This window comes from Pseudorasbora parva, chromosome 11 (genome assembly GCF_024679245.1).
Source record: "Pseudorasbora parva isolate DD20220531a chromosome 11, ASM2467924v1, whole genome shotgun sequence".
Taxonomy (NCBI): Eukaryota; Metazoa; Chordata; class Actinopteri; order Cypriniformes; family Gobionidae; genus Pseudorasbora; species Pseudorasbora parva.
The window spans coordinates 8,326,798-8,344,144 of record NC_090182.1 but is presented as its reverse complement, the minus strand read 5'-3'; the positions used below and the strand labels follow the sequence as shown (position 1 = coordinate 8,344,144).

General features: G+C 41.7%; 2 protein-coding genes across 25 annotated transcripts in view; both read left to right on the top strand.

Annotated features, from left to right (window-relative positions):
- Positions 1 to 17,347, top strand: part of LOC137092613 (protocadherin gamma-A11-like) — a 199,688-nt gene that overhangs the window by 152,326 nt on the left and 30,015 nt on the right. Inside the window, exon 1 of one of the 24 annotated variants that reach the window (XM_067456917.1) lies at positions 3,587 to 6,067. The exons of 20 other annotated variants lie outside the window; for them this stretch is intronic. In XM_067456917.1, the coding sequence (XP_067313018.1) occupies positions 3,629 to 6,067 (2,439 nt within the window). In that variant the 5' untranslated portion in view covers positions 3,587 to 3,628. Of the gene's footprint in view, positions 1 to 3,586; positions 6,068 to 6,562; positions 9,152 to 9,916; positions 12,066 to 12,207; positions 15,097 to 17,347 lie in introns of those variants that run through there. 3 more of the 24 variants (XM_067456916.1, XM_067456939.1, XM_067456923.1) reach the window with 3 other exon arrangements.
- LOC137092615 (protocadherin gamma-A1-like) lies at positions 27 to 2,921 on the top strand. The gene has a single exon (XM_067456944.1). It carries the CDS (start codon positions 444 to 446, stop codon positions 2,904 to 2,906), a length of 2,463 nt encoding a protein of 820 aa, XP_067313045.1. The 5' UTR covers positions 27 to 443; the 3' UTR covers positions 2,907 to 2,921.

The window sequence follows — 17,347 nt, the reverse complement described above, 5'->3', positions numbered from 1 at the left end:
ACTTTTTCATCTTTACTTTTCAATATTTAATAGCAAATGTCTTTTAAAAATATGTATTTGTCCAGTGTACACGTATTCAACTATAAGAGGTTTTTATTGCCGAGGTTTTATTTATATTTCAGCAGTTTGATGCAGAATATATACAACAAGATCGCAGTTCATATAGTTTTTCTATTTGTCTTCAACAGTATTTTTCTGTGTAATATTTCTCTGATGCACTAAGTGCCGCTGTTGGTCAGTATGTTCGGGATTAAAACACTCGTTTTTAGATCCTCCTCCACTTTCTGACATCACATTCTGCAGAATATCTCTCTCATTCAGACGGTCTCTTTTTAACACTGAACATCGAGACATTAGCTGCCCAGTGTTTTCGGGTGAACTTTGATATATTTTACCCATTCTCGATCGTTTCTTCTTTGTCTTTTCTTCTGATGGAATAGAAGATGTGGATGATGTCGGTTCTTTGTTGTTTTGACGCATCTTCGACGCGGATTTCTTCATGGCTAATGCAGCCTCTCGTGCTCTGCGTCTTTGTCATGGCCGTCGCGCGCGGGCAGGTCCGTTATTCTATTCCAGAGGAGATGACAAAGGGCTCGCTGGTGGGAAATATCGTTCAGGATCTCGGTTTGGATGTTAAGAGGCTGAAATCTGGTCGAGCGCGGATCTTTACGGAGGACAGTCGTGAGTACATCGGTCTGAATGTGGATAAAGGGACGCTGGTAGTGAAAGAGAGAATAGATAGAGAGGAGCTGTGCGCGCAAGTGTCTCCCTGCTCCTTACATTTTCAGATCATTCTCGAAAACCCCATGGAGCTGCATAGAATTGATGTGGAAATATTAGATATCAACGATCATGCTCCAGTTTTTGTTAGAAAGGAAATAAGCTTTCAAATAAGTGAGCTAGCTGTTCCTGGAGCAAAATTTTCTTTAGATAATGCTCAAGATTCCGATGTAGGTTTAAATACCCTTCAGAGATACATGCTGAGTCCAAGTGATTATTTTTCTCTGAAAGAACAGATGGGAAATGATGGATTGAAATATGCTGAAATGATTCTACAGACGCCACTAGATAGAGAAAATCGAGAGGAGCATAAATTAATATTGACGGCGTTTGATGGCGGCAGTCCGCAGAAATCAGGCACTATTAAAATAACCGTTCTTGTAATCGATGCAAATGACAATGCTCCTGTATTTAGTCTCCCTGTATATAGAGTTTCTTTACTTGAGAATTCACCAAAGGGCACTGATATAGTGAGTGTGACTGCAACTGATAAAGACAAAGGAACAAATTCTGAATTGACGTATTCCTTCTCACAAACATCAGGAAAAGCTTTGGAGCTATTCAATATAGATCCAGAAAGTGGTGGCATCACTGTTAACGGTGACCTGGATTTCGAAAAATCTAAACATTTTCAATTACATGTTGAAGCAACAGATAAAGGTGGCTTGACCGATTCCAGTAAAGTTATTATTGAACTAATTGACGTTAATGACAATGCACCTATCATAAGCGTCATTTCATTTTCTAACCCAATACCCGAGGACGCAGCACCGGAGACTGTGATAGCAATGCTGAATGTGAAGGATTTAGATTCTGGAAGAAACGGACAGGTTAAATGTTCAATTGGTCCAAATTTGCCATTCAAAATAAAATCATCTGCCCAGAATTTCTATAGTGTGACAACCGATCAGTTATTAGACCGTGAAAAAATATCAGAGTATAATATCACAATAACTGCTATTGATGAGGGCTCTCCATCTTTCTCTACTAATAAAACACTGACACTGAAAATCTCTGATGTCAATGACAACGCCCCTGTGTTTCAGCGTCAGTCATACACCGCTTATGTGATGGAAAATAATTCTCCCGGTGTCTCTGTTTTATCTGTTAAAGCGCATGACAAAGACTCCGGCAATAACGCGCGCGTTTCATATTTTCTAGAGGATATTCTTGTGAATGGCGTCTCTGCCTCCACCTATATTTCAGTGAATGCAGAGAGCGGAGAGATCCTTGCTGTTCGTTCTTTTGATTATGAGCAAACGAAAGAATTTAACATTCGCGTAAAAGCGCAGGACGGAGGCTCTCCTCCTCTCAGCAGCAACGCGAGCGTGAAAATAATCATTCAGGACCAGAATGACAACGCGCCTCAGGTTCTGTACCCGGTCCAGTCAGGCGCTTCTGTGGTGGCTGAAATAGTGCCTCGTTCGGCAGATGTGGGTTATCTGGTGACTAAAGTGGTGGCTGTTGATGTGGACTCTGGTCAGAATGCCTGGCTCTCATATAAACTGCAGAAAGCCACAGACAGGGCGCTGTTTAAAGTGGGCTTACAGAATGGAGAAATAAGAACTGTTCGTCAAGTCACAGATAAAGATGCTGTCAAACAAAGACTCACTGTTGTAGTGGAGGACAACGGGCAGCCCTCTCGATCAGCTACAGTCAATGTTAACGTGGCGGTGGCGGACAGCTTCCCTGAAGTGCTCTCGGAGTTCACTGACTTTACGCACGACAAGGAATACAACGACAACCTGACTTTCTATCTGGTCTTGGCCTTGGCTGTGGTTTCGTTTCTCTTTATCGTGTCGATCATCGCCATATTGTCGGTCAAATGCTACAGATGGAGACGCGAGCGGATGTTTTATAAATCTGGAGCGAATCTTCCAGTTATTCCGTATTATCCGCCTCTTTACGCAGACGTAGGCGGCACAGGAACTTTACAGCACGTGTACAATTATGAGGTTTGCAGAACCACTGACTCCAGAAAGAGTGATTTGAAATACGTCAGACCTTGCAGTGAGAGCATCATTAGTCTGGACACCAGTGGGACACAGACACTCACGCATGCGCAGAGAGAGAGACTGAATAATGACGGTTCTTTTGATCAGGTGAGCTCGAGTGAATGGCTCTGAATATTATTTTCTGTTTTCTATTTAAATGTTATTTTTATTTTTCTAACTTCCTCATTTTTATGAATGTGCACTGTATTTTTATTTTTATTTTTTCTTCCAATTATTAGTTAAACTCTGGCAGCTGTAGTTGAAATTTACTTCACTTGACATATCGGTGACTACATTTTTCACACTTTTGTCTTTACTTTTCAATATTTAATAATATATGTCTTTTAAAAATATATTTGTCCATATTACACTCATTCAAGTATGAGAGGTTTTTATTTCGCGCATGGGTGAGTCGTAATGAAGTGTTCCTGCATTATTTAAAGGCTATTTTAGATTTTCTATTTTGCTTTTGACCATTTTAATTTCATCATATTTTAGGTGTTCGTTTCAAATATTTTTTATTTATATTTCAGCTGTGTAACGCAGAATATATACAACAAGATCGCAGTTGATATAGTTTTTGTATTTGTCTTCAACAGTATTTTTCTGTGTAATATTTCTCTGATGCACTAAGTGCCGCTGTTGGTCAGTATGTTCGGGATTTAAACACTCGTTTTTAGATCCTCCTCCACTTTCTGACATCACATTCTGCAGAATATCTCTCTCATTCAGACGGTCTTTTTTTAACACTGAACATCGAGACATTCACTGCCCAGTGTTTTCGGGTGAACTTTGATATATTTCAACCTTTCTGAATCGTTTCTTCTTTGTCTTTTCCTCTGATGGAATAGAAGATGCGGATGATGTCGGTTCTTTGTTGTTTTGACGCACCTTCGACGCGGATTTCTTCATGGCTAATGCAGCCTCTCGTGCTCTGCGTCTTTGTCATGGCCGTCGCGCGCGGGCAGGTCCGTTATTCTATTCCAGAGGAGATGACAAAGGGCTCGCTGGTGGGAAATATCGTTCAGGATCTCGGTTTGGATGTTAAGAGGCTGAAATCTGGTCGAGCGCGGATCTTTACGGAGGACAGTCGTGAGTACATCGGTCTGAATGTGGATAAAGGGACGCTGGTAGTGAAAGAGAGGATAGATAGAGAGGAGCTGTGCGCGCAAGTGTCTCCCTGCTCCTTACATTTTCAGATCATTCTAGAAAACCCCATGGAGCTGCATAGAATTGATGTAGAAATATTAGATATTAATGATAATGCTCCTACATTCGATAGAAAAGAAATTGATTTTCAAATAACTGAATCTGCCATTCCTGGAGCTCGATATTCATTGGAAAGCGCTAAAGATCCAGATGTAGGTCTTAATACACTTCAGACGTATAAACTCAATCCCAGCGATTATTTCACACTAAAATCGTTGTCTCGCCCTGATGGCACTAAATACGTAGAGATGGTGCTGCAGGCTCACTTAGACCGAGAGAAACAAAGTGATCATAAATTGATTTTAACCGCATACGATGGAGGCAGTCCAGCTAAATCTGGCGCTGTTAAGATAAATATTGTTGTTCTTGATGCAAACGACAACGCTCCGTCATTCACCCAATCTGTTTATCGAGTTAGTTTGCCCGAAAACACCCCTTTGGACTCTAATTTCATTACAGTATCCGCCACGGATGCAGACGAGGGTGCAAACGGAGTTATTGAATATTATTTGTCTCAAAGCAGCCGTGGTGTTTCAAATATTTTCAGCATCGGATCGTTAAACGGGGAGATCAGAGTTAAAGGTGATTTAGATTTTGAGATATCTAAATACCACGAGTTAGACATAGAAGCGACGGATAAGGGTGGTTTAACAGATACTTGCAAAGTACTTATTGAAATTACTGATGTAAACGACAACCCCCCTGTCATAAGCGTGATGTCATTTTCTAACACAATACCTGAGGACGCAGCACCGGAGACTGTGATAGCGATGCTGAATGTCAAAGATTTAGATTCAGGGAGAAATGGACAGGTTAAATGTTCTATTGCTGCAGACTTACCCTTTAGAATTAAATCATCGACCAGCAATTTTTATAGTTTAGTCACTGAACGGTTATTAAATCGAGAAGCAATATCTGAATATAATATCACAATAACTGCTACTGATGAGGGCTCTCCATCTTTCTCTACTAATAAAACACTGACACTGAAAATCTCTGATGTCAATGACAACGCCCCTGTGTTTCAGCGTCAGTCATACACCGCTTATGTGATGGAAAATAATTCCCCCGGAGTCTCTGTTTTATCTGTTAAAGCGCATGACAAAGACTCCGGCAATAACGCGCGCGTTTCATATTTTCTAGAGGATATTCTTGTGAATGGCGTCTCTGCCTCCACCTATATTTCAGTGAATGCAGAGAGCGGAGAGATCCTTGCTGTTCGTTCTTTTGATTATGAGCAAACGAAAGAATTTAACATTCGCGTAAAAGCGCAGGACGGAGGCTCTCCTCCTCTCAGCAGCAACGCGAGCGTGAAAATAATCATTCAGGACCAGAATGACAACGCGCCTCAGGTTCTGTATCCGGTCCAGTCAGGCGCTTCTGTGGTGGCTGAAATAGTGCCTCGTTCGGCAGATGTGGGTTATCTGGTGACTAAAGTGGTGGCTGTTGATGTGGACTCTGGTCAGAATGCCTGGCTCTCATATAAACTGCAGAAAGCCACAGACAGGGCGCTGTTTGAAGTGGGCTTACAGAATGGAGAAATAAGAACTGTTCGTCAAGTGACAGATAAAGATGCTGTCAAACAAAGACTCACTGTTGTAGTGGAGGACAACGGGCAGCCCTCTCGATCAGCTACAGTCAATGTTAACGTGGCGGTGGCGGACAGCTTCCCTGAAGTGCTCTCGGAGTTCACTGACTTTACGCACGACAAGGAATACAACGACAACCTGACTTTCTATCTGGTCTTGGCCTTGGCTGTGGTTTCGTTTCTCTTTATCGTGTCGATTATCGCCATACTGTCAGTCAAATGCTACAGATGGAGACGCGAGCGGATGTTTTATAAATCTGGAGCGAATCTTCCAGTTATTCCGTATTATCCGCCTCTTTACGCAGACGTAGGCGGCACAGGAACTTTACAGCACGTGTACAATTATGAGGTTTGCAGAACCACTGACTCCAGAAAGAGTGATCTGAAATATGTCAGACCTTGTAGTGAGAGCATCATTAGTCTGGACACCAGTGGGACACAGACACTCACGCATGCGCAGAGAGAGAGACTGAATAATGACGGTTCTTTTGATCAGGTGAGCTCGATGTGAAAGGCTCTGAATATTATTTTCTGCTTTCTATTTAAATGTTATTTTAATTCTTCTGACTTCCTTATTTTTACTAATATGCACTCTATTTATTTATTTATTTATTTATATTTGTCCGATTAATAGTTAAATTTTTTCCATCTGTAGTTGAAATTTACTTCACTTAACATATCGGTGACTACATTTTCCACACTTTTTCATCTTTACTTTTCGATATTTAATAGCAAATGTCTTTTAAAAATATGTATTTGTCCAGTGTACACGTATTCAACTATAAGAGGTTTTTATTGCCGAGGTTTTATTTATATTTCAGCAGTTTGATGCAGAATATATACAACAAGATCGCAGTTGATATAGTTTTTGTATTTGTCTTCAACAGTATTTTTCTGTGTAATATTTCTCTGATGCACTAAGTGCCGCTGTTGGTCAGTATGTTCGGGATTTAAACACTCGTTTTAGATCCTCCTCCACTTTCTGACATCACATTCTGCAGAATATCTCTCTCATTCAGACGGTCTCTTTTTAACACTGAACATCGAGACATTCACTGCCCAGTGTTTTCGGGTGAACTTTGATATATTTCAACCTTTCTGAATCGTTTCTTCTTTGTCTTTTCCTCTGATGGAATAGAAGATGTGGATGATGTCGGTTCTTTGTTGTTTTGACGCATCTTCGACGCGGATTTCTTCATGGCTAATGCAGCCTCTCGTGCTCTGCGTCTTTGTCATGGCCGTCGCGCGCGGGCAGGTCCGTTATTCTATTCCAGAGGAGATGACAAAGGGCTCGCTGGTGGGAAATATCGTTCAGGATCTCGGTTTGGATGTTAAGAGGCTGAAATCTGGTCGAGCGCGGATCTTTACGGAGGACAGTCGTGAGTACATCGGTCTGAATGTGGATAAAGGGACGCTGGTAGTGAAAGAGAGGATAGATAGAGAGGAGCTGTGCGCGCAAGTGTCTCCCTGCTCCTTACATTTTCAGATCATTCTAGAAAACCCCATGGAGCTGCATAGAATTGATGTAGAAATATTAGATATCAATGATCATGCTCCTGTTTTTGCCAGAAAGGAAATTGATTTTCAAATAAGTGAATCTGCACTTCCCGGGGCTCGGTTTTCATTAGACAGCGCCCAGGATCCTGATACTGGCACTAACGCGCTCAAGTCATACACGTTAAATCCAACAGATCATTTTGATTTGAAGGTTCTATCGCGAAACGATGGCTCAAAATACGTCGAAATGGTTCTTAAATTAACATTAGACAGAGAGACTCAGCAGGAACACAAGTTAACCCTTACAGCATTTGATGGCGGCAATCCGCAGAGAACTGGCACTGTCAGGATAAGCGTCACGGTCCTAGACGCAAACGATAACGCCCCTGTTTTCAGTCTGCCTGTGTACCGTGTTTCTTTACTTGAAAATTCACCGAATGGTGCTGTAGTAATCAAGGTAAGCGCCACTGATAATGACCAAGGTGCAAACGGTGAGATCACATATTCTTTTTCACGCAGTTCAGGAAAAGCCCTTGATTTATTCCACATTGACGCGAATACAGGTGAAATTACCGTGCAGGGGGGTCTGGATTTCGAGAAGGCGAGGCAGTTTGAGTTAAACATAGATGCTACAGACAAAGGTGGTTTAACTGACTCTAGTAAAGTTATAATTGACATTACAGATGTAAATGACAACCCCCCTGTCATTAGCGTGATTTCATTTTCTAACCCAATACCCGAGGACGCAGCACCGGAGACTGTGATAGCGATGCTGAATGTCAAAGATTTAGATTCTGGAAGAAACGGACAGGTTAAATGTTCAATTGCCACAGATTTGCCTTTTAAGGTAAAGTCATCTGTACATAATTTCTACAGTTTGATTACCGATCAGTTTTTAGACCGTGAAAAAATGTCAGAGTATAATATCACAATAACTGCTACTGATGAGGGCTCTCCATCTTTCTCTACTAATAAAACACTGACACTGAAAATCTCTGATGTCAATGACAATGCTCCTGTGTTTCAGCGTCAGTCATACACCGCTTATGTGATGGAAAATAATTCCCCCGGAGTCTCTGTTTTATCTGTTAAAGCGCATGACAAAGACTCCGGCAATAACGCGCGTGTTTCATATTTTCTAGAGGATATTCTTGTGAATGGCGTCTCTGCCTCCACCTATATTTCAGTGAATGCAGAGAGCGGAGAGATCCTTGCTGTCCGTTCTTTTGATTATGAGCAAACGAAAGAATTTAACATTCGCGTAAAAGCGCAGGACGGAGGCTCTCCTCCTCTCAGCAGCAACGCGAGCGTGAAAATAATCATTCAGGACCAGAATGACAACGCGCCTCAGGTTCTGTATCCGGTCCAGTCAGGCGCTTCTGTGGTGGCTGAAATAGTGCCTCGTTCGGCAGATGTGGGTTATCTGGTGACTAAAGTGGTGGCTGTTGATGTGGACTCTGGTCAGAATGCCTGGCTCTCATATAAACTGCAGAAAGCCACAGACAGGGCGCTGTTTGAAGTGGGCTTACAGAATGGAGAAATAAGAACTGTTCGTCAAGTCACAGATAAAGATGCTGTCAAACAAAGACTCACTGTTGTAGTGGAGGACAACGGGCAGCCCTCTCGATCAGCTACAGTCAATGTTAACGTGGCGGTGGCGGACAGCTTCCCTGAAGTGCTCTCGGAGTTCACTGACTTTACGCACGACAAGGAATACAACGACAACCTGACTTTCTATCTGGTCTTGGCCTTGGCTGTGGTTTCGTTTCTCTTTATCGTGTCGATTATCGCCATACTGTCAGTCAAATGCTACAGATGGAGACGCGAGCGGATGTTTTATAAATCTGGAGCGAATCTTCCAGTTATTCCGTATTATCCGCCTCTTTACGCAGACGTAGGCGGCACAGGAACTTTACAGCACGTGTACAATTATGAGGTTTGCAGAACCACTGACTCCAGAAAGAGTGATCTGAAATACGTCAGACCTTGCAGTGAGAGCATCATTAGTCTGGACACCAGTGGGACACAGACACTTACGCATGCGCAGAGAGAGAGACTGAATAATGACGGTTCTTTTGATCAGGTGAGCTCGAGTGAATAAATATATACATTTTCTGCTTTCCAATTTAAATGTCAATCATTACCTTACACAAATTGCAGTTTTATATTTCCCACTTTGCTTTTGGACTACATTCTTTGTCCCTTTATGTAAGTATTTTGTTCAATTCAACATCTGCGTTAAAATGGCATTTTATTATTTATGATTATTATTTTTATAGCTTTTTAATTACGATTTGTTATTTATTAAACAATTTTTCAATGCAATATATCTTTTAAGCTCTAAGTGCCGCTGTTGGTCAGTATGTTCGGGATTAAAACACTCGTTTTTAGATCCTCCTCCACTTTCTGACATCACATTCTGCAGAATATCTCTTTCATTCCACACAGGCTCTTTCTAACATTAGCTCGTTGGACGGTCGATTGGATCTTCTTTTTATATAACTGATATTGTAGCCTACACCCTTTCTAAAAACTCGGATAGTCTTCTCATGGAATAGAAGATGCGGATGATGTCGGTTCTTTGTTGTTTTGACTCATCTTCGACGCGGATTTCTTCATGGCTAATGCAGCCTCTCGTGCTCTGCGTCTTTGTCATGGCCGTCGCGCGCGGGCAGGTCCGTTATTCTATTCCAGAGGAGATGACAAAGGGCTCGCTGGTGGGAAATATCGTTCAGGATCTCGGTTTGGATGTTAAGAGGCTGAAATCTGGTCGAGCGCGGATCTTTACGGAGGACAGTCGTGAGTACATCGGTCTGAATGTGGATAAAGGGACGCTGGTAGTGAAAGAGAGGATAGATAGAGAGGAGCTGTGCGCGCAAGTGTCTCCCTGCTCCTTACATTTTCAGATCATTCTAGAAAACCCCATGGAGCTGCATAGAATTGATGTAGAAATATTAGATATCAACGATCATGCTCCTGTATTTACTAGAAAAGAGATACACTTTCAGATAAGTGAGCTTGCCGTACCCGGTGCTCGTTTTTCTTTGGACAGTGCGCACGATCCTGATGTAGGCTTGAATACTCTCCAAAGATATACTCTCATACCAACTGATTATTTTGCATTGAAAGAGTTGTCGCGCAATGATGGCACAAAATACGTAGAAATGATTTTGCAATCGCCGTTAGACAGGGAGAGAGATGAAGAACTGAAATTAACCCTGACGGCATTTGATGGAGGGAGCCCTCAAAAATCCGGAACAGTTAAAATAAGCGTCACGGTAATTGATGCAAACGACAATACACCCGCGTTCAGTCAGTCGGTGTACAGAGTTTCTTTAGCAGAAAACGCAGCGATAGGTACAGTGGTGCTGACAGTAAGTGCTACAGACAAAGACAAAGGAGCAAATGGTGAGGTGACATATTCGTTTTCACAAAGCTCTGGGAAAGATTTAGACCTTTTTAGAATCGATCAGAACACTGGGCAAATTTGCGTAAATGGCCTGTTGGATTATGAAAGATCAAAGCAATACGAACTGAATCTTGAGGCCATGGATAAGGGAGGACTCACGGATAATAGTAAAGTGCTCATTGAGTTGACTGACGTTAATGACAATGCACCTGTTATCAGCCTTATCTCTTTTTCTAGTCCCATCCCAGAGGACTCCGCCCCAGACACAGTGATTGCGATGCTCAACGTTAAAGATATAGACTCCGGTAAAAACGGACGATTTAAATGCTTAGTTAATTCAGATTTGCCATTTCGCATCAAATCGTCTTCCTCAAATTTCTACACTTTAGTTACTGAGCAGTTTTTAGACCGTGAAGAAATATCAGAGTATAATATCACAATAACTGCTATTGATGAGGGCTCTCCATCTTTCTCTACTAATAAAACACTGACACTGAAAATCTCTGATGTCAATGACAACGCCCCTGTGTTTCAGCGTCAGTCATACACCGCTTATGTGATGGAAAATAATTCCCCAGGAGTCTCTGTTTTATCTGTTAAAGCGCATGACAAAGACTCCGGCAATAACGCGCGCGTTTCATATTTTCTAGAGGATATTCTTGTGAATGGCGTCTCTGCCTCCACCTATATTTCAGTGAATGCAGAGAGCGGAGAGATCCTTGCTGTCCGTTCTTTTGATTATGAGCAAACGAAAGAATTTAACATTCGCGTAAAAGCGCAGGACGGAGGCTCTCCTCCTCTCAGCAGCAACGCGAGCGTGAAAATAATCATTCAGGACCAGAATGACAACGCGCCTCAGGTTCTGTATCCGGTCCAGTCAGGCGCTTCTGTGGTGGCTGAAATAGTGCCTCGTTCGGCAGATGTGGGTTATCTGGTGACTAAAGTGGTGGCTGTTGATGTGGACTCTGGTCAGAATGCCTGGCTCTCATATAAACTGCAGAAAGCCACAGACAGGGCGCTGTTTGAAGTGGGCTTACAGAATGGAGAAATAAGAACTGTTCGTCAAGTGACAGATAAAGATGCTGTCAAACAAAGACTCACTGTTGTAGTGGAGGACAACGGGCAGCCCTCTCGATCAGCTACAGTCAATGTTAACGTGGCGGTGGCGGACAGCTTCCCTGAAGTGCTCTCGGAGTTCACTGACTTTACGCACGACAAGGAATACAACGACAACCTGACTTTCTATCTGGTCTTGGCCTTGGCTGTGGTTTCGTTTCTCTTTATCGTGTCGATCATCGCCATACTGTCAGTCAAATGCTACAGATGGAGACGCGAGCGGATGTTTTATAAATCTGGAGCGAATCTTCCAGTTATTCCGTATTATCCGCCTCTTTACGCAGACGTAGGCGGCACAGGAACTTTACAGCATGTGTACAATTATGAGGTGTGTGGAACCACCGACTCAAGAAAAAGTGATCTAATTGTACGACCCTGTAGTCAGAGCATCATTAGTCTGGACACCAGTGGGACACAGACACTGCATCACATTCAGGATCATAAACAGATATCAAGAGATACACAAAATCAGGTGAGGTTTGTGGAATGAAATTGGGTTTATTTTTATTTTTTTAGATGAGTTTTGTTCATGCAGCATTGTGAAATATACTATTATTTATCAAAGTGTACAATAAACACATTGCGTATGGGCGCGAATAGGGTTTTACGCATTCCTTTGACTTCTTACAATAGGCTTTTGTCGGTTCAAAAGTAAATACAACTATTTCAGCTTGTTTTCAAAAGAAACAGAGAGAGTTTTTTTTCCCATTGTAGGCCTTTCACAATGATGTGCGTAAAAGTGGATGTTGCCGCTTGCACCTTGCTCCATCACTTCCACCTTTTTCATAAGCATCTCTTGTGAGAAGCAATTTGCAGTTCTTGGATCGAACCCTAAGCGTCGCTGTTGGTTGATAAGGTAGATCTGGCTGATTTTATGCATCATACACGCCTTCCGTGCCACTTTAGGCTGTGGATTTAGTACAAAGCCTTGCGCACTGCAAACCCTGGATGACGCATTTAACAGGCGGTATTAATGCTTTGTTTCATTTTTAGATTTCACTTTAATTATTGGACTTCGATAGATAGTCTGCGCTATCGAGTGGATATTTTATTTCATATTTCCGTGAAAGATAAATCGAAGCTTCGTCATCAACATGAGGAGGAAGGATTGTCGTTCTGCATGGCCGTCTTGTGTTCTGCTTTTCTGTGCACACTTTCTCTGTGGCGCGCTCGGACAGGTCCGTTACTCCGTGCCAGAGGAGATGGCACCCGGTTCATTCGTCGGAGACATAGTTAAAGATCTGGGTCTTGAGCTTAAAAGGCTGACAACGGGGAAAGCGCGGATCTTTACAGCAGGTGGCCGGGAATATGTTGAGCTGGACCGGGAGAAAGGGCACATCATTATTAAGGAGAGAATCGACCGGGAGCTTTTGTGCGCTGGTGCTGTGTCCGCATGCAGTCTGAGCTTTGAAGTCATCTTAGAAAATCCTATCGAGCTCTATCGCATCACCTTAGAAATATTGGATGTTAATGACAACAGTCCTGCATTTCCAAGAGGTGAAATTAGATTGGAAATAAGCGAGTCTGCTTCAACCGGAGCGCGATTTACTGTGGATAGCGCAGTCGATCCGGATGTCCTAAGTAATAGTATTCAAAGTTATTCAATTCATCCTACTGACCATTTTACACTAAAGACTCAAAGTCGGTCTGGCAGCAGTAAAAACGTCGAGCTTGTTTTACAAACGCCTTTAGACCGAGAGAAGCAAGAAGATTTATATTTGACTTTAACTGCAACAGATGGAGGCAACCCGAAACGCACTGGCACGGTGAAAATACACGTTATTGTTTTAGATATAAACGACAATGCTCCGGTTTTCCAAAAAGGCACATACAGAATATCTATCCCAGAAAACGCCGCAAAGGGATCGTTGCTGGTTATTGTTAATGCAACCGATGCGGATACTGTCTCAAATGGACAAATTGGATATTATTTCGAACACACCACACCCAAAAATCGAGACCTGTTTTCTGTCGATCCGTCCAGTGGTGAAATAAGATTAATAGGTGAGCTTGATTTCGAAGAGTCTGCAATACACGAGTTTAAAATTCAAGCTAAAGATCAGGGTGGTTTATCAGATTCTTCTGAGGTGATTGTGGAAGTAACAGATGTAAATGATAACACTCCAAAAATGACCCTTATGTCTTTCTCTAACAGTATTCCTGAGAATTCCCCACTTGGAACCGTAGTGGCCATGATAAATATACAGGACAGTGATTCTGAAGAAAACGGAAAGATTACTTGTTTTATTGACAGAGACCTTCCCTTTAAAATCGAATCATCTTTGACTAATTATTACAGTATCGTCACGGACTCCGAGCTAGACAGAGAAGACATCACTGAGTATAATATTACCATCACAGCCAAAGACAGCGGCAGCCCTTCTTTGTTTAGTAAAAAGATTTTGAACGTAAAGATCACTGATGTAAATGATCATGCACCCCAGTTTGAGCAGGAATCATATAATGCGTATGTGATGGAGAATAATTCGCCCTCTCTGTCTTTGTTCAGTGTTAAAGCGCATGACGCAGATTTGGGAGCAAACGCACGCGTATCCTACTTAATTTCAGATAATGATTTGAATGGCACACCAATTTCGTCTTTTGTTGCTATCAACTCCGACAGTGGGACGATTTATGCGACAAAGTCGTTTGATTATGAACAATTAAAATCCTTTACAATCACAGTAAAAGCGCAGGACGGAGGCTCTCCTCCTCTCAGCAGCAACGCGAGCGTGAAAATAATCATTCAGGACCAGAATGACAACGCGCCTCAGGTTCTGTATCCGCTCCAGTCAGGCGCTTCTGTGGTGGCTGAAATAGTGCCTCGTTCGGCAGATGTGGGTTATCTGGTGACTAAAGTGGTGGCTGTGGATGTGGACTCTGGTCAGAATGCCTGGCTCTCATATAAACTGCAGAAAGCCACAGACAGGGCGCTGTTTGAAGTGGGCTTACAGAATGGAGAAATAAGAACTGTTCGTCAAGTGACAGATAAAGATGCTGTCAAACAAAGACTCACTGTTGTAGTGGAGGACAACGGGCAGCCCTCTCGATCAGCTACAGTCAATGTTAACGTGGCGGTGGCGGACAGCTTCCCTGAAGTGCTCTCGGAGTTCACTGACTTTACGCACGACAAGGAATACAACGAAAACCTGACTTTCTATCTGGTCTTGGCCTTGGCTGTGGTTTCGTTTCTCTTTATCGTGTCGATCATCGCCATACTGTCAGTCAAATGCTACAGATGGAGACGCGAGCGGATGTTTTATAAATCTGGAGCGAATCTTCCAGTTATTCCGTATTATCCGCCTCTTTACGCAGACGTAGGCGGCACAGGAACTTTACAGCACGTGTACAATTATGAGGTTTGTGGAACCACTGACTCCAGAAAGAGTGATCTGAAGTTTTTGCGGCCCTCTAGTCAAAGTGTTTTAAGTGTCGACTTAAGTGGTACGAGGACCGTTCCAAAGCAAAACAGGAATACAGAGGAACCAGATGTTAGTGCAGAGGTGAGATTTCATGACCTGTAAAGTCTTGCTTATACAGTATTTCGTAATTTAATTTACACGTAAACATTTCTGATCATCAGGCATCTAATAACTCAATGACTCAAAAATGCTTCATGGTCTTTTCTATCTATCATTATTGCTCAATTGCTTCAAATCAGTATGGTGATTTTTAGTGGACGTTCACCAGTTCACACAAGTCTCCCAGCAGAGGAACCAAAGGTGTTTTTTTAATGTTTTTTTATTGAACAGTAAATCTATATTTTTATTAGGTGGCCTTATGTACTACATTAATAATTTGATACAGTGCACTGATTTTACACATACATTGTTTTGCATTGTTCCTTCATTTTTAAAAATACCTGCATATAATTACAGCTGTATTTAATTTCTATAGTTACATTCATAATTACATCATTGACACTTCCCTTACACCTAACCCTACACTTAAACTCACCCACACATGTCCCTAACTTTACCCGTATCCCACCTCAATATTAGCAAAAGTGTTGTGCAATACAATACGAACACAGTAAACACATTGTACTTTTTTTGATGTAAGTACATTAAGGCCACCCATATAAAGTGGGGCCAATGAAGGACAACTGACTTGATGTTTGTCATCTAGAGTACATTGACATTCATACATATTCAGTGTGCCTTAAAGGTATAGTTCACCCAAAAATGAAAATCATGTCATCATTTATTCACCCTCAAGTTGTTTCAAACCTGTATACATGTCTTTGCTCTTCTGTACAGGAAGGAAGATATTTGGAAGAATGTTTGCAACCATGCAGACCTCATCCACCATTGACTACCACATAGGGGGAAAATACTAGTCAATGTGGGATTAGGTCTGCTTGGTTACAAACATTCTTCCAAATATATTATTTTATGTTCAGCAGAGCAAAGACATTTATATAAGTTTGAAATAAATCTGGGTGAGTAAATGACAGAATTGTCCTTTTTTGGTGAACTATCCCTATATTTTTTAAAGAATCTAAATATTTTTTTGAGATCTACTGCATGTTAATATGTGTTAGGCACATCAGGATATTTCAGTGAAATTTAAACTTGTATAATGTTCTTAATCACTCCTTTAGAATGGCGTCAGGAGAAGTAAACAGGAAAGTGCTCTGATCTCACAGACTGCAGTCGCGGGGGAGGGAGGGTTTGTGTGTGAGGCGAGGCTAATGCAACAAAATAACAGCGGCATACAGCAACATCCTTACTGAATCCGTGTTTTATCAGATGAAGAAGAACTGGCAAAGCAAATGAACGCATTCTCAGATATGTCAGATTTTGTTTCATCAGAATTGTGAATGGACTGAGAGTGAAAGAGATGGAGAAGGACTGGCTGCAGGATGAACAGGGACACTGCACACTATTTTTTCATTCACTGACCCATTTTCTGCTTCACACACACATTATTGCCCTGATCATGCAGTGGCACTAAAACATGTACTGATACACACACACTTCAAATTATTTGATGAGAAAATGCTAATGTGTAATGGTAAACAGGATGATGCATGACTGGAGCGAGCGAGAGAACACCACTCAGTATCTCTACATAAGACCACTGCAATGCGATGCTGGCAGCCATTTTGAGCATGTGCAGAGCTGCGCAGTCCTGTGACTACAGACTGACAGCATAGACAAATAAATGACAGAGAGAACGTCTAGACATGATGGATTTCAGCATTGTAAGAACTGATAAATGAGTCCGTTTTATTTTACATGTTAAAAAAAACAAGATCTGCATTTGTTTACTATTGGGTTAAGTAACACATAACTATCATAAATGAGCTCAAAAATGAAGGACAACATGCTTATATGAGTTTTTGAAATTGTCTCTGTTCTTGCCATCAGTATGTATGTAAGTCGTATATCATATTATGGAAGTAAATTTGGTACTAAGAGCCCTTTTATGTCGACTTCCACTTCCAGCTTGTATATTTTGGTTTATTTTCCAGTGTACCCTGCTAGCTGCTCTTTAATAGCCCCATTATTATTTGTGGATCCTCAGCTGCACATTAAAGAAGAGCTGTGTAAAGAGAGACATGTGCTTGTCAGATGTTCTGCTTGCTTACAGAAACCACTACTACAGGAGGTTGCTACTTTTTAGCTAGAGTTTTAGTGTTGTTTTTTTATGGTATGATGTCTCTGTCTTTATGAAGTGAAAAGGAGTATAAATGTCTTTAGCGTTGACCTGAATTACATGCAAGGTCACTCATACACAAACACATATTCT